General features: G+C 39.9%; 3 protein-coding genes across 7 annotated transcripts in view; 1 reads left to right on the forward strand and 2 right to left on the reverse strand.

The window, feature by feature from the left end:
* The window catches only part of LOC109475598 (enolase 4-like), an 18,394-nt gene extending 14,958 nt beyond the window's left edge, over positions 1-3,436 (forward strand). The window contains exon 13 of the mRNA XM_019776302.1: positions 228-3,436. Coding sequence (XP_019631861.1) covers positions 228-425 — 198 coding nt within the window. The 3' untranslated portion in view covers positions 426-3,436. The remainder of the gene's footprint in view (positions 1-227) is intronic.
* Positions 3,433-17,582, reverse strand: LOC109475597 (shootin-1-like). 5 transcript variants are annotated; one of them, XM_019776298.1, is made up of 18 exons: positions 17,568-17,582; positions 16,687-16,917; positions 13,162-13,338; positions 12,723-12,779; positions 12,412-12,464; positions 11,843-11,903; positions 11,529-11,623; positions 10,989-11,118; positions 8,536-8,633; positions 7,025-7,106; positions 6,651-6,745; positions 6,278-6,424; positions 5,965-6,012; positions 5,231-5,546; positions 4,826-4,953; positions 4,600-4,711; positions 4,374-4,425; positions 3,433-3,699 (listed from the first exon to the last, which is right to left on the reverse strand). In XM_019776298.1, the coding sequence occupies exons 2-18, from the start codon at positions 16,787-16,789 to the stop codon at positions 3,618-3,620; spliced, it is 1,836 nt and encodes a 611-aa protein (XP_019631857.1). In that variant the 5' UTR covers positions 16,790-16,917; positions 17,568-17,582; the 3' UTR covers positions 3,433-3,617. The 5 variants fall into 5 exon arrangements, with proteins under 5 accessions (XP_019631857.1, XP_019631858.1, XP_019631856.1 ...); XM_019776301.1 differs by lacking the exon at positions 17,568-17,582 and adding an exon at positions 3,964-4,016 and having other exon boundaries at positions 3,604-3,699; positions 16,687-16,944; XM_019776299.1 differs by lacking the exon at positions 17,568-17,582 and having other exon boundaries at positions 12,412-12,461; positions 16,687-16,945.
* Positions 17,583-20,380: 2,798 nt separating this feature from the next.
* The window catches only part of LOC109475559 (shootin-1-like), a 41,262-nt gene continuing 38,872 nt past the window's right edge, over positions 20,381-22,770 (reverse strand). The window contains exons 14-18 of the mRNA XM_019776227.1: positions 22,310-22,407; positions 22,101-22,163; positions 21,408-21,531; positions 20,969-21,114; positions 20,381-20,696 (exon numbers count right to left, since the gene is read on the reverse strand). Of these exons, the coding sequence (XP_019631786.1) occupies positions 20,478-20,696; positions 20,969-21,114; positions 21,408-21,531; positions 22,101-22,163; positions 22,310-22,407 (650 nt within the window). The 3' untranslated portion in view covers positions 20,381-20,477. The remainder of the gene's footprint in view (positions 20,697-20,968; positions 21,115-21,407; positions 21,532-22,100; positions 22,164-22,309; positions 22,408-22,770) is intronic.

The raw sequence follows: 22,770 nt of genomic DNA on the forward strand, positions 1-22,770 counted from the left end.
ATCAGGTTTTTGTAGGTTTTCTTCAATAGAAGCTCCTTGTTTATATTGTACAGTATATATTGCATACTATTGTATAGTATAGAATATAGATTGTACAATGCACATTAACACATTTTAGTTTTCATCATTTGCAGTCTGAAGAATTGTTCATGACCATATGGCAGTCTGGGAGTACAGAATGTCATTTTGCTAAATTGATCCAGTTTCTTCCTTTCCTTTTATTGCAGGCTGTTGGACTGGAGGTGAAGTTTGCCAAGTTTGGAGGGCTGGGGAGGGGGGAGAGAGTGGCCAAGTACAACCGACTGGCTCAGATCGAGGCACAGCTGGCAGATCAGGACAAACTGACACCTCAGGAGGAGCACAGGTTCCCCAACATCCTCCCCCCTCCCCCACCTGAGGAGCCGGAGGGCGAGGCTGCTACCTGAGCTTTATTGTCCTTCACTGTCATCATTTATTGTCACACATACAAGTCATTTAGTTTACAGTGACCAATGCACAGAATCAGGTACATGGATGCCAAACTTGAATAGTGTGGTTGGTTACAACAGAAACATGGGATTGCTCATTATACAGGCTACTTCAACGTGCCTTGGGACTTGCAACTGAGAAAGAAATGTTATCTTTTAGATCAGGAAGCAATTCCTGGAAGGATCATCAAAACATATTTGATACTTAACAACACACAATAGTGTACTTTAAATTTGAAAATACACTAAAATATAAAATCTGTATATATGCCCAATCGGAGGAAAGTGGATCTTAGTATAGCTTGTAGAAATGCACAGTCATGTACTTGTTGCTGGTGCCTCTGAATTACATTGAATTGTTAGACTACATTGTACATGTACATGTATGTTCAAAAGTATGGGTTGGATTGCTTTAGTGAATTTGTAACACTTGTGAAATATTCTCTAGTAAAATTGACAGCTATGGAAATACTGATATGGTGTACAATTGATATTGTTTTGAATATTTTTAGATACTGCTTAAGGATGAAATTTTCACTGTTTGGTGTATGGTAATGTTTTCAGACTTACTGGCACAGGCAAAAAGTAAGAAAAATCCACAACTTTTTTGCATTACCCTGTTAATGTCACAAATAGCACAAACTAACAATCTCACACACTCACAGATCAAAGTCACTCTCCTTTATTACAGCTCCAGACCATTTGGACTCACAAAGCCCACCAACACATCAACATGTAGTACACAGATACATGTATAATAGACTTGGTACAATAAGCAGTATAGATACAAAACACTGCACTGGGTTCATAATGCAAGAACACTACTATATGACACTGAGAAAATCTTGTAACTTTGACCTCCCTTGCAAAAATATGTGGATGGAGTACTCAAAACCACACTGCTTTTAGATTTTTCAGAAGAAAAGAGGAGACGCAGATGAACAAATTTGATGTCTATCACTGGAAACCCAAGTCACATGCAAACTGAAGACCTACTAGGAAAAAGGGATGTAGATGGGATATAGGCTCAAATGCCTTCAGAGAACAAAGAAATGCTAATTCCCTCTTCCTTTGCAAAGTATGGCACACATGTTGAAAGGATCTACAGCACTTCTGAGGACTAAAACATCCTGTCGTCTTTAGATATAACATAACATCCAGGTTCATACCAGCTAACAACAGACTGTCAATCTGCTATATCAGCTCAAGGACGTTTTACAATTGAAACTTTAACAGGTTACGTCTATTAGCTCCTAATAGAACAGCAGGGTAATTCACTCTGACATAATTTCTGGTACTGCTCCACTGATGAAGTATCAATTTGTAATGCATACTCCACTTTTGAATCAGTGTACTTCACTCAACCCCATGGTCACAGGACTCTCATTTTGCAGGCACTGGCAAATTACGCCTTGAGACTTTTCACAGAGCAGGTTTGTCAGTACCAGCCATATGCTTGTAGACATACATGTATCCGATACCAGACAAATATTGGACATATTTCATAACAAACATACAGAAATAGCAATATAGGTCACAGACTCTTTTGTAATCACCTGGTGACCCCAGAAAAGAAAGTGTTATATAACTGTCGATCTACCCTGCAGCTGTTTCTGGTGAGAAAGTGGTAAACCAGGACACATACAGCTACCCTGAAAGGAGCACTAACATGGGGAAGGGGTGGGTTATTTTCTATCACAAAGTAACAGCCTCCTCCTGACTTTAGTGTTCCTTTAGCCAATATTGGGCTGGCTCTCTACCTGGTTCGATATGTCAATCATTTCAATCTGTAAGTGTGGTATTCTATGCAGATATGAACCTCTGTGCTTCGTACAAACAAGACTTGAAAATAAATAGGAAGTTGACTGTTACAGCGACAAATTTTACTCTGGATAGCAAGCTATGATTAGTTATCATGATTTTCCTTAGAGTGGAACCTGATGTATATACAATTTTGTGATATACTTTACACATCTATATATTTACAGCAAGGTAATGATCATCAAAATTATTTTTTTTTCTCCAAAAAGCTTTTTGCCAAGGATATTGGCTACCAAGCAGATGTTTTGGGCCTACATCTGCATCATTCCAAATTTAAGTTTTACCCAATAAGTAATAGATGATTTTGTACATAAGACACTTAAAAAGTCTGAGATAAAGCCCTTTGCATGTCAACTCTATATATCATACTGCACCTTTGCTGCTTAAAAACAACCAGTGACCATTTTTGATTGAATTTTTTCTCTGTGAGAAAAATCCAACAGAAACATCTGATAATTCTGTTTGTGCTATTCTGACAACTCTGCAGTCAACTCTTTCACCATTGACTAAATATTGTAAAACCAAAATAAATTTGATGAACTTGGAAGTTTTGCTTATTGACTACACTGTATACTCTTTCACTCACTCACTCTTTACTCTTAACAATTATTTAAAAGCAGCAAGTATTATGTCTCCATTGTTAGCCAATGCCATTTCTAGGATTTTACATGTGGCCTTAAATATCATACATGAATTGGGATTTACCAGAAAACATGCATCTTTTAAAAATTAATGGCACACTTTTCCCCATCATAGTTTTTGTATCCTCTAAAATAGTCTAGAAGCTATTGCACTAAGTCAATAATACTTATTATTAAATTCATTCCAAATTATACATAATAATACAGGCAATTATAAATTTACAGCATTCAAACTAGCTAGGACTGGTTCTGCTATATTAGATAATGAATCCTCATTCCCTCCACTGGAACAGATATTTCATGTTTTCCCAGTGACTATTAGGGAACTGAAATGGGCTTTTTTTTAATGAGCGCTTTAAGCAGGAAGGACTCAGTTGATGTAAGTAAGTCACAAGAAATTCAACAAAAATCATTGAAGGAGGGAGCAAAAATATTGGTACAGACTGCACCAAGGTTTGCACTGGCCACTGCTTGTCCCTGGATGATGGCTTCGTTGTAGTGCCTCTTAGATGCTATAATATTGGCAATAATAGTCAAATTTGACAAGAAATGCCATCAAAACTGCACTGCATGATCTTTGCAGGACATGTCATGTAATGTTGGGGCAAAAACCCTACATGTCCAGCACAGCACAGAACTGCACTATATTATTGAAGCAGCTGTGTCAGCATCGTCATTGGCAGTTCCATTATCTAGGTTTAAAACTGTCCACAAAGTCATGAAGGTTGCCCCTGGTATTTGAATTTGTACGACGCACTCCCTCACTGTCACTGAAAGACAAAGACACAAAATTTCCCATCAAATTCATAGGTATAAGTTATATTCAATGGAGACTACGCGGACATGTACTATACCTGAAATCTTGATAGTGCCAAAGTAATAGATCTAATTTTGTATCAATATGCAGTTACTGCAGATCTAAGAATATTAAAAATGTTAATTAAGATTCAAAATATTTGGAAGCAAGCAAAAGCAATTGCCAGTATTAGAAACTACAATGTGCAAATAATATAAGCAGCAAAGTGTTGGCTCACCATCTACATTCTTTTAATAGTGTCAGAAGCGTGACTTGGCCAGAGCTGCTGAACTAAAATGTGGAAGGCATAAGTGAGCAAGCAGCAAGCAAAGCAGCAGAACAGCAACAAGCTGTGCAATTACAGTCATGCATGTCTTAGAAAGCAAATGCTAAAAACTTAACCTTTACTGTAATAATAACCAGCTATTAAAAGCAAAAACAAATGTGTTAGTCTGTATTAGACTAAATATCAAGGAGCTTGCTTATATAAAGCAAAAACAAATGAGAGTGATACATAATACAATGCTCACAATATCAACTGCTAAGTCTTCCAACAAAGGAAGTAAAAACACTAAAAGCATGCCAGAGTTGCAGAGCAGTGCCCCTATTGGTTGTGTGAACTCTATACAGAATGTAAGTTTCTCTTACCTTGATTGTGTCTTGTCCTCACCATTCTTCTGCTTCCCACCAGTTTGTTTGTCTGCAGTAACACATAAAGCAATCAGGTTTCAATCTTAACTCTCTTTCAGCTAAGGGCATATCAATGAAACATGTTTGGTTACATAGCAGGAATCAGCATGGAGAGAGTAAGACTGAAATGTTATCCTCCGTTATCAAAAAAATTAAACATTTGATCATGGTCATGAGAACAAACCTGTCAATGCTCTTCTCCTGCTCATGGTGTTCATGAACTGTTTGGTGGCTTCGTCCATGTTTTCATCTATTGTGAACAGTTTGCTCGGCCGTCTACGGGGTGTTGTCTTTTTCTGTGGGGAGAATAGAATTTAAGTTATCAATCATGCAAAAAATTGGGCTGTGTGCCTCTAATATAATCATAGTGAAACATGCCTTTAGGCACAGCCTAGTACATTTGTACTTACCAGCATGCTCTGTAGATCAACAATGGCTGTGGGCTTGTCCTTCTGGATGAGGCCAGTCTTGCGCAGGGCGATGTTTCCCTTCTTGATCCTCTCCATCATCTCCGCCATGGCTGCATTACGAGGGTCATCTGGGAGGAAACAGTTATGGAAAGTTAGCTGTAAGATTCCTGTGTCAAAACCTGAAAACTGAGATTTATAATATTGACAGGATTGTTGTTAGACTCAGGTTAACTTCAGTACCCGGTAGTTAGTTCTTTCAGAGATAGGGTGTTAGTATGGGGGAAACCTGCTTAAGAGGTACAGTGAGTTATCATGAAAGAGAAAGTCTCAGATTACACAATGGACATCTCCTGAAACCACAGAATCTCATATGATATCTACACGTCAGACCAACATGACACCAACCCTTCTTAGGCAGCCCTGCTGGCCTCTTCTTGCCAAGGATGTTGCCAAACATCTTCATGGGGTTAGGAGGTGGAGGGGGAGGGGGTGGTGGTGGTGGGGGTGGTGGTGGTGGAGGGGGTGGTGCTGCAGGAGGTGCTGCCAGCTTCTTCTTCAACTCTTCAACTTCCCTCTCCAGCTCCTTGACCTTGGACTCGGCTTCACTCGCTCTTCTCTCCATCTGGCTGGATTCTTCTGTTGCCATGACGACGCTGGTCTGTAATCTGTCCACCTTCCCTGTGTCACCTGACTTCTCCAGCTGCTCCTCTAATGTACGGACCTGTCACAGGAAAACACACCGGTCAGGAAAACTGAGCACTCATACACATGTCTAGTGGCATACTGTGGTCTCATGACAGTCATCTCTGAATCATAAGATCAACCCCTTGCCATCCATTGGTGTTCCAAATCCTGTTTGTCATCCTTCTGAAGTGTTAGTGAGTTACTGATACTGTTAGTGATACTGTTAGTGAGTAGTGAATGATATTTCTTAAGAAGAATCATATTTAAAACCCATTACATTTTAAAGAGTGGGGATATACCATGCTATGAAATGGTCAAAACTATTATTTTTCATGCAACCAGGACTTATTGATACTTAGAACAAATGTGTTACACAAAATTTGTGACAGGCACTTAAGGCAGCATAAAGTTAGATGACTTTGGTACAAAACACCATTACACAGCCATATCCCCACCTTTTCAACACGTTCCACATCTGTTAGTTCCTCCTCTAGGCGACGTATCTGAATTAGGTGGTGCAAGGTGACATGGGTTATACATGTAGATGGACAGAAGCAGATTAAAAACAATTCATGTAAGCCAAAAAAAATGTTTTCAGAGTGCTAATGCTGATGAGAGTAAGACATGCAAGAAAGAAATGGTGTTAGGAGCCACTGCAAGTACATGCAGTGGTAGGAAAAGGCATAACAGTTTTGAAAAAGATGGGAAGGCAACTATTTGGTATTTACAAGCAAAGACTAATTGTCCAGATTGCATTGTAATTCCTACCTTCTGTTTGAACTGGTGCCTTTCTTGCTCCAGTGTTTTACTCAGAGAGTCCACTCTGTCCAGCGCAGTTATCAGCCGGTCATCCATGGTCACTCCACCTTCCAAAATGGCACTCTTGTGTCGCAGGGCATTTCTCTCCTTGCGAATCTGTGAAGGGCAGACGTTTGTATCAAGCTTAAGAGTAGATGGACAAAAGAATTTTCAAGACTATATCCTGTACATAAAATATAACAATAAAAACAACATTTGGAAAACAAAATGATTGTCCATAGATCATACTGTAAGCAATTACAACATCCCTCATTTCTCCTCATTATCCTTTCATGACTCCTTCTGCTTAGCTCCTCTCCCATTCATTTCTTCCCTCTCTCACCTTGTAGGCATAGTCCTCCGCCTGTATCCTGCAGCCCTTCTCCACCTCCAGTGTCTGCTGCAGATCCTCATACTCCTCAACAACCATGGTGGACACTGTGGATGTCAGGATGAAAAAAAAACACTTACAGAACAGTCATAGTTCACGTAACCTCTATAGTTTGTCGGTTATTGAAAGGTAAGCTACCCTTTTAACTACAGACTCTCATTTACGTGAGATCGAATACTTAATGAAATATCGAGTTTTGGAGTTTCTGTTAAGTACAGAATATTTCTTCAAATTGGAATATTTCTAGAATAGCAGCAATCTACAGTAAAATATTCTGAGCAACAGACAGAGTAAGGGCGTTGTTCGTGTGACAGAGTCGCACTTACCCCGCTTGAATTTCTTGACTACCTCTTCCAAGGATGACACCCGTATTTTTGCCTCATCGTGTTCCGCCCGTTCTTCTTGATACTGCAAAATGACATCAAAATCAACTTCACGCACACTTATGAAATATTACAACTAGTACTGGTAAGGTGGATGTTCAAGGAATACTAGGAGTACTAGACGTGCACGCGACCTGAGTTTTGGTTAGACATCTGCACTAGATATTTTGTTAGCAGAAAGTGCCCAAATGTTGAGAAACAAATGCGCTCATCGGGGTAGCTGCACCAACCATAACGCCCATACAGACGTTCATAAGGACTAATTATAAATATGTTCACATAGTAAGTTCTTTGGACCAACGAACGCCTGGATTATTCCCGCCTTATATTTGTAATGGTGGTCAGGTGATGTCCTTGGTGCTGAAACCGCCCGCGTCTGGAGGACCAGTTTCGCCGGTCTCCACTAAACTCATTTCTCGGCACATAGATGGCAAAAATCGGTAAATAATGAAGGTGTATCCAGATTTCCAGTTGGCCCAACTGAATTTCATTCTCATAATTGTTACAAACGTGAATTAAGTGAAGTACTGAATCACTACTTTCCTCTAATCGACCAATTTCCCGTCGGTGCGTTTTGTCAGAAACGACGGAGATATTACCAAAATCGCCCGCATACTACTGAAATTGACCAAAGCATCTTTGTAAAAATTAGAACACATCGGTTTCTGTGTTCGTAAGTTGTTTAAGTTGGAACAGTACCACAACAGTACCTCCTGCAGATTGATCCAATTCGGTAAATAATTGACGGATCCGTTATATGTTTGCATGGTGTCTCCGCGTGATTTTGTACTACTGACTTTTTGGTAGTGAAACTTACCAGGGTTGGGAAACGATGCTGAGAGCAGCGAAAGGGAAAATGTGGGATAAAGCATGCATTATTCAAAGTGAAACATGCAGTGAAATTAAATTGCTAACCGTGCGTCAACGGAAACTGATGACGTGGGAAAAGCAAGAGGAAAATGTGGGACAGGGAAAAGAAAAAGTTACATAAAAGAAATGTGCAAGGAAGCTATATAAACTTTTGAATGGAAATGTTACCGGCGCTCGTAACTTTTTATAAAATGCGATACGAAATAGGTGCCGTCTTGTCATGGCATTGGTCGTGTCATCTCTTTGTGTTTTTGGGAAGAAACCTACCCCATCTGTCTTATTCAACGGAGAAAGTTTGGTCAAATACAGATCGTAACTTTCTAGGGACTGTGATCACTTCAGCTAGGTTCTAGGTTCTTCAGGTAACTTCTAGCGTTAATAGTAAGGGACCTACATGTACTAGGATACCTAGATAGACAAGACGAAAATGCCCATTTTCTAACCTTAACTTTGTACGTAGGTATGTTCAGATATAATCATTTAATACGTAAACACACACTTAGATAAGATGATTATGCAATCTTCAATGAGAACTTCCTAAAACTATTAGTAAAAACCAAGTTCTTTCATACGTCCGTAATTACCTTTTCTTTGAACTCTCTGGCTTCCTTTTCTGCGCAGTGTGCGCGGTCGTTGGCCACCGTTAAGTCGCTGCGCAGCTTCCCTACTATAGCGGTTAGGGCTGCAAATAAACGAGAAAATAAGATTTCAACACATGAGCATCTGAATCTAGGCCTATGTATGTTTGGTTCAGCAGTGGGAAAGGGTCAGTAACCTTTCCTGACCGCGCTCCAGAATGAAAAGCAATCTTGCCTCAGGGGCTTTCCATGAATTGCTGGCCACAAAATGTAATATTTAGTAGGACCTACGTAAGAAAGGAAAGGGGTGGATTTAACGTTTTACGCCACCAGCAATACGACGTCGGAAAATTGGACCACTCTAAAACGATCTTTAAGAGAATATCATGTATGTTTCCTCTAGAAATTTTAATGTCTCTTCTGTCCTGTTCGTTCCAAGCTGTGTAGAAAGTTTTTATCAATGTGTGGGAGGGAACACTAGTGGGTCTTAACCAAAACTTTTTAGTTCATACAATATGTATCTATTCTAAGAATTCAGATGCTGTACGTGCGATTCAGTTTCTGCATATGATATCAAGGCCATACCGGCAAAACAATCATCTACTTGTTGCTATGATGGCGCCGGGATTACAAAATACGCCCACATATGGCTTTTTGCAGGAAGTCTGGGTTAGAACTCTCTTTAAAGGATCAGAAAATCAGGATATACTTCAGGATATAACGACCAGGGCAGACACAAGCATCTGTGCAAACTACATTGAATGTTTTCATGTAGTGTTGTAGAACTGCCTAGCACAAGTACAAAATAGCCAATCCGTTGGAATAAAATGCGACAATGTTATTTTGAAGCTATACCAAAATGGCGGCCATGCTAATAATAACTAGCAACATTTGCGCACATCTTGGACTTCAGGTAGCGGATGAAAATGTCAACTCGGAGCTGACTGATCATGTTACCAAGGCAATGTCCCTCCAATGTCACATATTACATACTCGTATGTGCTTTTATCTTGCGATGGGGATGAATTGTACATAATAGTATGCTATTCGTGCAACAGCTTGCTTGTCAAGGCGCTCCGCAATTTAACGCAATTGCCTTTCCCTGATTATTCCCTGTGTTTAATGATTTCCATGACTTGTGAGAGAACACAAGATCATATTTTTGCTAGAAACAATACACTTACAATGTATGACAGGTACACAGAAAGCAAATTTAGGTTTTTTCCCTACAGTGTCGGAGTCCACAGAAATTACATGTCCTACGACAGAAACTACAACAAATGATTGGTATAACAGGCAGACCCTAGCTGGTATTCCTACAGTGTTGTTCAACTGACATCACAATACAAGCACACCGATACTCTCATTCAAACAAATGTGATCAGAAACACTGTATCTGTCCGTTTTCCCCGAACTACACCATTAGATAGATAACTTTAACTGTGCGTATGTATTTGGGTTATTGTTCGGAAATATCAAGAACTCTACGAACCCATGTCTCCTGTACCTGTCACGTGGACTTCGTGATACTCCAGCTTCTGGATGGAAACGTACAACTCCGGCGTGCGAAACATAGACGTGAAGAACCACTTCGGAAAATCCTTGCCCTCCATTTTACTCCACAATGTCGCTTACTTCTCTTTAGCCTACGCCCTTTCTTGTCCACAAATGTGTTGCAGAAAACCAGACTTATTACTTCAGCATATTCATATCTGCTATGTGCGGCATTATGCAGAACCGCGCTCTCTGATTGGCCAGGGAATAAATGCGAGACTACTAACGAAGCTTCGAGACTTTCACGTTTCGCACGATTGAAGAATATATTCAGTGTAAAAAATGGTTTTGTGTAAAAAAAAAAAGTTCCTGTTTTTGCGTGTCCACAGCATATACGAGAACTTGTTTCTAAAAACAGACGTTTTCACAAGGGTATACATAGCTATATGAGTCCCTGGCCATTCATGAACTGTGGTAACCTGAACCATACATATCTATTTATATACGAAGTCAAGTAATTTCTGCAGAGATTTGATAGCAGACTAAGACCGCTTTATGTCAGTAGTGCAGTATTAACCTCCTCCAGGGCCTTACTATTTACAGTATAAGTACAAACATCTTGAAATACCTTGAAGTATTCACTACTTGCAATTGATGTCACAGCTTTTCATACTCTAGGATGGTCTGGTGACTATCTGGTGATAACTTTGGAAACGCGAGTGGTGGTATTACCTTGGACGACTTCACCACAATGACACAATAAAAAAAAATTCCGAGGGCACAAAATATTCTCTACGAAGACTAATGAAAACTATAAACATATTACTTGTTACTAGGACAGGTATATTACATATTACTAGATAACCACCAACACAAACCAACCAGAGTGAAAAGATCGCCGCTCTGACCATAGATAACCATAGATACCATACTCGTAGATAACTGTAGAAAGTTCGGGGTCTCACCAGATATCCGGCTGTTGAGTTGGCTGATTTCTGTGGGCTCGTTGCGGTTCTCGTTAATGGGCACCTTCCCTCCGTGCTCCAGCAGGAAGCCCTGGCTCACTCGCTTCAGGACCTTGTTCTCCTGCACCATCTGCAGAAGTTGGGGGGAGATGATACATGGAAACCATGGTGACCGGTTTTTATTAGCAGGGCGCGCCAATGGTGCGATTTGTAAAACTATATGAAAGGGCCTGGTCACATTCGTTGTACAAATAGCAAAGTCATTATTGTCGTGCATATGTCCCACAAAATTCAGCTTTCTTGTTATGGATAAGGCTGTCATAGACCATTTTCAGCTGTTGCTTCTGTCACAGCCAGCTTGAAAATCCGACGATCTACAACGTAACGAATGTGCCTGCGCAGTATTAGTACGAAATACTGGTCAGAGGACGTTGCAGCATTTCTCTATAGTCGTTATAATCTATCTTATTATGGCCTCAGATACTCTAAAATTTGCCCATCACTGCATTTCTCCTTTGGCTGACGTTAACAACCCCTGACCTTTGCTGCGTATCTCTCGGCCTCTATCCTGCAGCTCTCCTGCACCTCCAGCTGTGTCTGTATCGTCTCGTAGTCATCCACCAAGAACCGCGAGGCTGGGAAAGAGAAACAGTCATACACAAGCCTTCAAATGACCCACCCACCAATAAGCTAGCACCAAGAGTAAATGTTTGGGGCCAAAAATCAGATATGGACAGACATGGCACACGAATTCGGAATACTCCTGCACAACGACCTTCACGGCCATTATACGCAATCCACAGGTATACACAATCTTAGAACAACAAAAAGCAATGAACGAAAAATAACTTTACCTCTTTTTAACTTGCTCAACTCCGTTTGAGTTTCCTGTAACTTCCCCACAACTTCCATATACTGGCGGTCACGAAAGACACAGAAGACAAGGGAAAAATACGTTTATTATTATTGGTACCGTCATACATACAAAACATGGGGGAAAATGACACAAAAAATTCAGTCAAATCACACTTTTCATTTCAATTTGCGTTATTGGTGATCTTCGAATTCATTGTGCTACTGCTACTACATTTGTGCGATCTACTTTAACTGTTACAAGCTACATGTAATGGGACGACGTTGCTTGTCATTTTTTAAGTACTAGCAGTTAACAATTGATGACGATCAAGATAAGAAGGAAGATGATACAGGTCACCAAAATGATGACGTGGCCGACAGTACAGAAGATGGAAATGATGACGTCGAGAGAACTGCCGACAATGATAAAGATGGCGACGATTGTGTTAACTGTAACACGATGTTAGTAATGACGGCCATGGATAGCGATGGCACTGACGACTGTCACATGTACTGTACTGTTTGTCTCTAGATTACACGTATCTCTGTCGGCACGTAGCTCCCATACCTGTCTCTGGTTCTGTTCGTAGCACCATCTCAGGGAGTCAAACTCCTTAACTGCTGCAAAAAAGACGTATTGACAGTGAGGACAAAAGCAATCTTCTCCATTTTTCTTAACATTTCTCGCAACACAGTCCAAGTAAGTGGTGTTGATGTTTGAGCTAGAATATTGTGCATGTTAGACTTTCGTTCGCTCGATCAGTAAAAACGTCACGGCTACATTGCTGCTAGTCGTTTAGCCGGATAAAAGAATCGGGACCTTTTCTGTCACTAAAACCCGACACACCCCACCAATTCTCCTCTTCCCCAAGCTCTCACCTTTAGCGATCAGGTCAACTGGGATGGGTCCGTTGTGGTAACCATCGAGGGACTTGTCTGTGGAAAAACATTACTCCAGTTTACCGAACTACAGTCTGTAGACATCTGTACTGTAATCTAATTTTGTCTATTTTGCCGTTCTTGCTCTTGCTCATCTATGATTTCTGCTATTCCTTCACTTGTTCACTTCATTCTGCTGCTAGTAGATCATCTCTTCTTCACTAACTCATAATCTCTCATTCGATGCCCGCTCTTGCCATCAATTAACAAATCAAATAACCAGAACCTTCATGTATTCATTAATTTTATATTCATTCATTCATTCATTCATTCATTCATTCATTCATTCATTCATTCATTCATTCATTCATTCATTCATTCATTCATCCATCCATCCATCCGTCTGTCCATCCATCCATCCATCCGTCCATCCCCATACCTCCCCTGAACGTGCTGTCTGCCATGGCGCTCCTGGGTCTGGGTCTGCGGGGCCGTGTGAGGGTGCCCTGCGGGGAGGGGACGGGTGAGATGGAGGTCATGGACGTGACGCTGCCCGTGCTGTAGCCTGTGGACGCCGAGTCTGACTGGGTCCCGCTCTCGCTAGGAAGTTTCTCGTCTGTGAAAAAGTTAAATGCCAGTTAAAGTCAAAACAGATAACATACTGAAGTTCCTGAAGCATTCATGTGTCACACTGAAGTAGTTAAAGATGGAGTCTTGTTTGTTTTTAGTTTATTCATGAAATACTTATATCGTACTTTATGTATGTAATCTTTATCTTTTATTGCATGTCATAGTCAATAAATGTCAGACTGCCGCTTAATTTCGTATTGATGTTTGAATAAGCAAGCATACTTGTGTCTTGCAAAATTATCAACTGCTTCTTTGATTTTGTCAGTAGACAACACCATGCTTGAGACGTATCATAGTATCATCTATATCTGACAATGAGAGATAATGATCAGGGATTGCCCAGCTTGTGCCGCGTCTGTGATTCTCCACCCTGTTCGACCGCACTACTGTCGGCTAGACAGACAGAACAAACTCCTAATGATCATTAGCGCTAATGACAGCCCTGTATGCAGCGTTTTCCGTAGCGACTCATCTTGCTTGGAACTCGCATCTTTCCTCTTGACTTTTTTTTAAATATCAGTGAACCTTATCGGTATATTACTAAGTATTGTCAGAATGTGTACATGTACATTCAGATCTGTACCGGGATGCCTATGTCGTTCTGCACATTCCGGTGCGATTAGGTAGACTTTAACAGTGCCCCGAAGGGCAGGTTTAGCCCTGGTTTGTTACCTATTGATAAGCGCAGTGACCCGAAAGGTCATGTACTATTTACAAACTATAACCTTTACTTCTGACTGTCACACCTTGGATCGATCTCTTTCTTTGAAAGTCTGCTGTTAATACAGCGGTCTCAAAGATAAACGCTAAAGATAAACGTTAAAATCGATACGGTTTATTTAAAAGAGCGAACATGTAGGTCCCTGGCTATTGTTCAATTGATATAAAATGTAGTTATAAATAATATAGATGTATTGGCATTGCTAGAAACACCAATGCAAAGAAGCAAGCTGTCTTATCATAACTCTCTCTTTCGGCAAAGTCCAGCACAAGAGTAAAGTTACAGGTTTGTTCAAGTTGCCCTCTTGAGACTGATTACGTCACATCAAAACCCTGCACACACAGGTCAAAGGTACAGGTAGGTGGGGTTGATGACATAGATCTTGCATACCGACATCTGACATGTGATCTAAATCTTGGAGTGACTGGACAATGCCCGAGATGTAGATGTAACTGTAAAACTGAAAGTCATCATACAAAATTTCATTGTCAAAAAGACTAAACACGACAAAAAGTCTTTGATAGTCTTTACTGCAATGATATGAGTCACAGAAACAGATTTAAATTCCGTGTCACTGCACCCCATTTCAAGGACGGTTCTTGTGGGTTAAAGGCGTGTTTCAGATATAGAATGAAGTCATTGTATCAAGCCGGATACCACACGATTTCGACAGTGCGCTCCCACAAACTCTATTGAAACGTGAAGATATCCCATTTTTTATCTTCGCAAAAAAAGTCTAAAAAGATAATCGATATCGGTGACTCGAGTTTGACAAGAGTAGAATTAACGACGACATCACGTGATAAGGGTAAAGAGATAATAATAGACATATCAGTAAGCGGTATGGCCCTGTCGTTTGTCGACCCCAAAGGAGACCAGGCTGCCATTGGCTGTAGTTACAGGCGTACGGATTCGGGCTTCGACCTTTAATAAAATCTGACAGTAAAGGTTCCTTGTCAATAGGAAAGCTCGGTAGATAATACGAAATCCCCAAGAGGAAATCTTCCTGTTGTTGAAAAATAAGTTCTGTTGTGGAAGTCTGTGAACGTTCACTGAACCCGAACGACTTTCACACGCAGTGACCTTTTCATGCTGAAGTGTGTTGTTGTCAACACTATTGTCTCGTTATTTAACCCATAATAAGGAAAGCGGAATTCCCATCGTTAGTGCAGTATGTACAGTATGTACAGTTCCCTGTGAGGTCCCATTAAGCATATCCACAAAGTTATTTTATTTACACTTCAAACAAACTGCGCATACCCAAAATGATACAAAGAGATGTGTGTCAGTGCAATTCTTATGTAAGAATGCCATGAATGTCGCTAATTTTGTCTGATTTTTAAGCTAAGAGACCCTGTACAAAGTACTGATTCTTAGGCTACCAGCATGAAATCGAAATCGCCCTTTAGCTGCATGTTTCAACATTGTGTTTTTTTGTGAATTAATGCTATTTCATATCCAGTTTCAAACTCTGTACTTTTACGAAACTGTGTTATTGATGTTTTCCTCGTAATTGCTGTTCTATTGTTTAGCACGGGCTATTTTATATATCGAGTTGCAGCACACACGTATTATCGTATAACTTACTAATGTAACTTCACCTTTCATACATACTAATACGTATCTGGTTAGTTGTAATCCCTAGCTTTACGTAACCATGTAATTTTAACGAATGGACCCAGTAATCTGCATTATGCTGCTGGATAGCCCTTCATTGCACAAGCGCAATGTTGTTTACACTATATTCTCCATGAGATTTGGACCGGAGGATTGCTGTCATTCATTTGTTGAAAAGTCTTATCTATCTACATTTTTAGGATGTTTGGGATTAAGGTAAAGCAGTCCTGACTTTTCTCTGCGCGATGATGTGGTAGAAGTAACCGTGGACATGTGAGACCCTCATTGTCTGATAAAGTGGATAAACCATTACACATAAAAGACGAACAAAAATAGTGGAAGACTGGTACAACGACATGTGCTGAACAGATCCTGATTCTGGGAAGTGATCATTGGCGTGACGCGTGCCGAGATTGTGGCGATGATGTCAGGGGGTCAAGGGGGCGTGTGGCCGAACAAGTCACCATCGCTGCGCCAATTTTACCCTTAAGTTCAAAGACAGATGTTTTGGTGACAGTTGCAAATTGTTTGTGGATGTACCAAGTCTGGTTCAAAGGTTTGATGCTATTCTCTACTGTTTGCCACTAAACAACGCAGTAGAAAACAACCAGACTGCATCAACAGTTTGTAAGTGATCACAATGTACTCAAAATTTCACTCATCAGAACAGTTGTCGGGTGCAATATTCTAACAAACAACCCACGTAGTACTCTCTGTATGGGAAGGCACAAACTGACACGACAGGGTCACAGCCATTTTAACAAGGAGGCCTGGTAAAAAATAAACGTCTCAGGCGAGTTTTAGTGACACACCTGGACAAACACCCATGGCACATCAAACACCGAGGAAGACCATGGTCACCTTAGCTCATCTGCAGACGCTGCCGCAGTCTGCAGACCTTACGTCCCTATGGATCTCTGTATTGCAGGAATGTGTGGTTTAGAAGCTTGGCCCAAGTCACATGACACCTGGGACCAGCTAGACAAGGACACTCACATGAGCCGGAGATTCCGTTGACGTTGTTGCTGTCATTGGGATGAAGGTACTCCCTGCTGGAAGCCCTGCTGACCGTACTGGACACGAACGTGTGTGTGAACATCGGGCGGCGGGCGTCCGAACCGCGGATACACGCCGAAAGGTGGGGTGCTTTTCCCGGGGTTTGGCTCTCCGTTCTTTACTGTCGTGTCATGCAGACCACTTCCTCTCGGCTTGTGAGGTGGAGATGTCCTGAGGGGAACGACATATTGTGACGTCATACCTGTTCAACAACTTCTCCCTGCATAATTTAAGCTGGAGAAAACCATAAAAACGAATGCAGGGGTGGTTTTGTTTGTACGTGTTTTCAAATTATTTATTTCATTTCAGATTTTAACTTCTGAGCACAATATGTGCACCTCTTCCAAACACCACTTCTCAAACACAACCTGAAAATTTTCGTTAGGATTAAAACTTTGCGCATACAGTATGCAGAACGCAGCTGCGCGAGTCGACACACCCCGTTGTCTTGACTATTGTAATGATGAAGATGTCCGACGGGTCCTGATACCAAATGCGTCACCCCAATTTAAAATGAGTATCACGTCGGACCGAAATCTCAAAACTATTTTTGGCGCATGTTATTTACCATAACAACAAAAGGGCATGAAACAAGTAATTTTCTGAGTCATCCGAAAAAAATGAAAGCATGATAAAGTGTAGCGAAACGGAAATTACTATTAAACTTTGTGCAACTAATATGGATTATACATGTATTAAAACTACTTTAAATTTTACAGAGGGACTGACTTCGCTTTAAAAATATTAGGTGACATCAAAGTTTAAAAGATGTTGAATTAGATTTCGTTAGTCATACATTGGATGGTGACTTAATTACTTACAGATGACGCCTTCTCACGGTGCTTTAACCAACTTTTACCTGCTTTGATAAAGAAAATCAGATTTAGACGCTTGCGGTGACATAAATGCTTTCTTGTAGATTTGGTCCCGGGGACTTTCCGACCCTTTGCGATGTAACAAAACCCCCTTTCGACAATATTGAGGAAATTACTACAGCTTCTCTATAGCCAGTAAGAAAAGATTCTTATAAAGAAATATTATAGGGACTTTCCGACCCTTTGCGATGTAACAAAACCCCCTTTCGACAATATTGAGGAAATTACTACAGCTTCTCTATAGCCAGTAAGAAAAGATTCTTATAAAGAAATATTGTGAAAAAGTGCAACAAATCACACGTACATCTCAGACAGTAGTCTGTAAGAAACAATATAGAATAATTAACGATGTAAAAATAGGTTGTAAGAAGCAGAAACACATGAAAATAGTCAAAATAGGTAATACAAATCAACTTCAAGCACTAATATCAAATTATAAAACTAACATGTAAATTATTAAACCTCGAGGTTATCCAAAAGGAGAACAAGATGGTGGTTTTTCGTGCAAATATTTTTGACATGTAGTAAAGACGAGTCCATGTGATGAAAGGGGTGTAGAGCAAATTCATGGCACAATGGTATATTATATGGCCTGATTTTATAACCACATCACCTAACTAACAAATGACATCTCAAAAAGAGAGAAATGTACAGAAACATTTTTATTCACCTAATACAAGACGCAAGAAAGCAACACGCTAAAATCATATATTTCCAAACAAATTAACCAAATTTTGTTACAGTCATATATGATATGACACCAACTCACAACCTTCCTCATTTTATCATGGATAAATCAATTTTGACTTTCGCTTACATGTATACACTGGCACCTGTGTCAATTAAAATTACATTGAGTTTTCTTGTAGTATTTTATCATAACTAATAATTCACAACATTTAATGGTCCCCCAAGAAAGTTTGGTCTTAAGTTGTGGCACAACTTTGGTGCATAGAAGAAGGTAATTAAGTAGCTATTGCATTTCCCGATTGGCCAAGGATTGGTACGGTTTGATATTCATAATTTTTATCATTCAATAGAACAAAAGCTGTTGAACGGGCTTACTTGTCTCTGATGAGTTCTCTGCATGGAAAGACTTTGGAAGGCACAATTATTATTCCTGGTGGCAAGTTCTATGACATCTACAATTGTGGCAAGTAATATTCCCTGAGCTACATGCAGTCTCAGTGAAACTATCATAACTGTGCTGCAAAGTTGGCTCTGCATCTAAAAAAAGCACTAGTTTCATATAAATTTCTTGCAAAACTTATCCTAAATAGCCATTTGAAGTGATTATCTGTCTGAATGCATTAAGTAACAATTGGAAACAATTATGAAAATAATTTCATAATTACATCATTACACATAAACTAATTATTTAGAAAAAATGGCAGAACACACAGGCACACTTAATAAATTCTAGAATGTTGTATAAACTAGAGATACTGTAGTTGAATTTTGTAGACACACTATGTCCCTATGTTTGAACAGATATGATTATGATATTCCACAAGGAAACATTCATAACTACATGATCCTGTTTTATGGTTGAATGTTTCACAGAAATGTAGAGGCAAATAATGGTCAACAAAAGATCTGTTTCAGACTATACAAGATCATGACAAAGGCACTGTCAAGATTCCACATTCACAGTTCATGATAGATATCTTCCTAAAAGATGTTCATGTCTGTTCTACAATTGATTAAAACCTGGCCAATGACATGGCACTGGTGCCTTTTTACAACAATTATACAGTTAAAAGCTGGCCAATCACATTTCCACATACTAATTCTACAAAAAATTAGCTAACATTGATAAAACAATTCTATAATATTCTGGAGCTGAAGTACAACAGCAATGTCATATTTTCAGTTGGTTTTCAGAAAGTAAGAAATTGCTATATACATGTCTCATTGCAGAAATGAAGTTGCATATTCATACTCTTCTTACAAAAAATTGATGATCTCATTGAACTGTATTTAATTCTTAAAATGGGTCCAATTTTATACATACACCAAGTATTTCAAAGCCTACTACCTTTTTTTTATTATACAAAATATAGACTGTGATTTCTTATTACCCAACCAAGCCAAGAACACCCCATATTTTTGCTGTGCTGACCATCCCGTCTAGTTTCTAACATCTTGCAACCCTGGAAATTACATTTTGTCTGCTCATCTCACAAAAATATGATCTTTACAGGTAAAAATGTTGGCAAGTGGATATACCAAAATTTCTGTAACAGTCATGGTAGGAATTTTTCCCAAACCAGAATGAAAAATCTGCCCTTACATATTTTGTACTTAATTACCACCAGAGCAGTTGCTGTGTACAGTAATTGAGATGGCATATCAACAACATATGCATTTCTTGTTACTTGTTTGCATTTGGGGTGCATGGAAGAAAGAAACTGATTTTGGCATCTTTTTCAAAGTATTTGATTTTGAAGATACAGTTGCCACCAGTCACTAAATTTGTCAAGACACCACTTGTAATGTGGAAAATCTAATTAACCTTCAGTGTCAGATCTCAACTTGTTGGTCATTGTAAAGTCCTACGTGATGGTGTTTTTCTACCTGTTATTACTTAAATGTCCGGCAGTTGCAGAGATATTTGACATAAAAGTTAATTAGGTTTAGTCCAAACTGCCAGTGTCTGTCTCAGCATAACTAGAAATCTGTAAGCACCATCCTAATGGGTGCTGGACAACATTCACCGTTTAGGTAATTTTATGGTGTGAAATTGTACCATGTCTTACAGAATCTGAAATTGTCACAAAAATATTTTTCTGTGGGAAATGTTCCCAGTAGGATTGTTATGATGATACTTAGGAAGCCAGGGTGATCTCTTCATCATCATGCGTTTGTCTCCCCGAATTCCACAGGCTCATACAGGTTGTCCTCTGCCTGATCTTGGCCCTCTGCACCATTTGCTGCATCCTCGCTGTCTTTAGCCCCACCCTTAGGTACATCGCCTGTCTCCAGGGGGGTGCTGTCCCCACCCTGGGGGGTGTTTGCCGGGCTGGTGGGGGTGTCAACATCTTGCTCCTGTACGGGCCACTCTTTCTGTTTCACCTGGAAGAAGAGGATGGACAGGAAGGAGAGACAAACATCATGAGTTACTTGAAAGATTTTTGTCATAGAATTGGGATCGGATGACGAGGGGATGAAATTGAGCTTTAAACAAATCTTTCAACCCTGTGTGCCCCAAATTTGGATATATGACAGATGGACATCAATGGCTTAAGATTGATGCCTTCATCAATGCAGATCTAAACAAAATTGAATTTCTATGCTATCACAGATAATTGCAACATGTCCACAGTACTGAAAGACTTTCCACTCACAGCTTTGCTCTTGCGTGGGGACGGGATGGGTTTTGGCGATGGTAGGCTGGGAGAGACACCATCAGGTTTCGGTGTAACGGGCTCCTGCTCCTCTGCGATTGGTTCAGGCCTGATTCCAACAGAGCGCTGGGATGGGAGAACTGGCTCTGTAAGAGATCGGTAAAATGAATAGTTAACTTGATATACTACATGTAGTAGTACCATGTACAAATTCAAGTGGACAAATACTGCCATGACCCTCCTGAGAATTGTATATAACCATCTTTTACTGCATTCCTACAGGGTTCAATCACAATACATGTATAAAATGTCTTTTCATTGTCTTATGAGAGAATAGACATACAGAATAACAAGGATCTTAAATTGAAAAAAAAATTATATTGTCTATCTTTAAGTATGGCATAAGAAAGATTGGCAATTGTCAGTTTTGAGGATGTACCTGATATCTTCCTGTGCGCTGGGTCCTGTGTCCTGTCTGTGATTTGCCTCCTTCTCTGCAGTGTTTTCATCAGCTCATTTTCCTCATGAACTGACTGTGGCCTGCCTGTCTTTTTTATAGTCCTCTGCAAATTCAAACATCAAGTTTTACATCAGTTTAATGAAAACTGCTGAACTTGTAAGATTTTGTAGTGATTTATTACAGAATAATACACATTTGTCAGGGTCAACAAGATGAAGAAAGAAAGAAATCATGAAGTGACAGAACTGTAACCAACACATCATGTACATATAAATGAACATTACACGAAGCCTGTCATTTCTGTATATTTTGTGCATTTCACAGTGACTGTAGTAGTCAACCTCAGGTATTAAAATGGTATGAAATAGAGATATACATGTACATGCAAGGCAATAAAATTTACAAAGTGAACTAGAGAGCAACAAGGACTGTTTCAAAGATGACTGTAACATACCCTTTTCTGCTTGCAGGTATGCAGGAGAGAAAGTGGAGAAGATATTGTAAAGTCAAGTAAACAGTCTAGCATCTGTAATGCAGTAACCTCGAAATTTAAAGATCAGCCAAGACGTAGAGAAGTGTACTGATTCCATGGTTGGTGATGGTATGTGTTTGTATGTACATCTACGCAAAAGTCAACAAATAAGATGACCAAGAAAAAGGCTAAAGACTTACCAATAAACTTGTCATCTCTTTAATGGCTGAATCCTTGTTTTCCTTCTCTTCCTCTTCTTCATCCTAAAAAGAACTTGCACTGTAAACATCCATTGCAAGTGCACAAGAAACTCCTGGTGGGTATTCTGTTTTTAAAAGTATCCTACATCACTTGAAAAGCAGCTTCTACTCAGTCACAAAAGAAGCTGATAATTTTACTTAAGACCTACCCCAGATGTTCCGGGCAGTCTGGTTGGTCGAAGCTGGACCTTCCCTGACCTGATCCTGTCCATCATTTCTCTCATGGCGAGTTCCCTTGGGTCCAGTTCTGCGGTCAGACACAGGTCAGATTTATGGTTAATGGCTGACAGTGGTGGGTTAGACATGGCTTTGAAATTCAAGTTATTTCTAACATATTTCATGGAAATGTCTGCCATATGTCAAGTATGTTAGCTCAATCAAATTTTGCAGCACGAGATGTTCTCTCTCACATCTTTTTGGCTATAATCTCTCGGATTGACTGAATCAAACAAGATAGCAGAGTCAGAGATTCAGCAGCAGAATGCCTATAATGGGAATCAAACCCATGACTATTGGTGAGACTTGGTGCACTGGACTAGTCAGGTATGTCAGCAGGTGAAGCACCTGCACCAGGTGTACATACCTTTCTTGACAGGTGATCCTGACAGGC

Source organism: Branchiostoma belcheri, unplaced genomic scaffold (genome assembly GCF_001625305.1).
Source record: "Branchiostoma belcheri isolate BF01 breed outbred unplaced genomic scaffold, Haploidv18h27 scaffold34, whole genome shotgun sequence".
Classification (NCBI taxonomy): Eukaryota; Metazoa; Chordata; class Leptocardii; order Amphioxiformes; family Branchiostomatidae; genus Branchiostoma; species Branchiostoma belcheri.

What these genes read in the sequence shown, in the direction of transcription:
- LOC109475597 (XM_019776298.1), bottom strand. Translation starts at nt 16,789, where the DNA reads ATGTTCACACACACGTTCGTGTCCAGTACGGTCAGCAGGGCTTCCAGC. An exon ending in AGTCAAGAAATTCAAGCGGG is followed by an intron (nt 6,746 to 7,024) that starts GTAAGTGCGACT and finishes TGACATCCACAG; the next exon opens with TGTCCACCATGGTTGTTGAG. An exon ending in TTGATCTACAGAGCATGCTG is followed by an intron (nt 4,712 to 4,825) that starts GTAAGTACAAAT and finishes TTCTCCCCACAG; the next exon opens with AAAAAGACAACACCCCGTAG.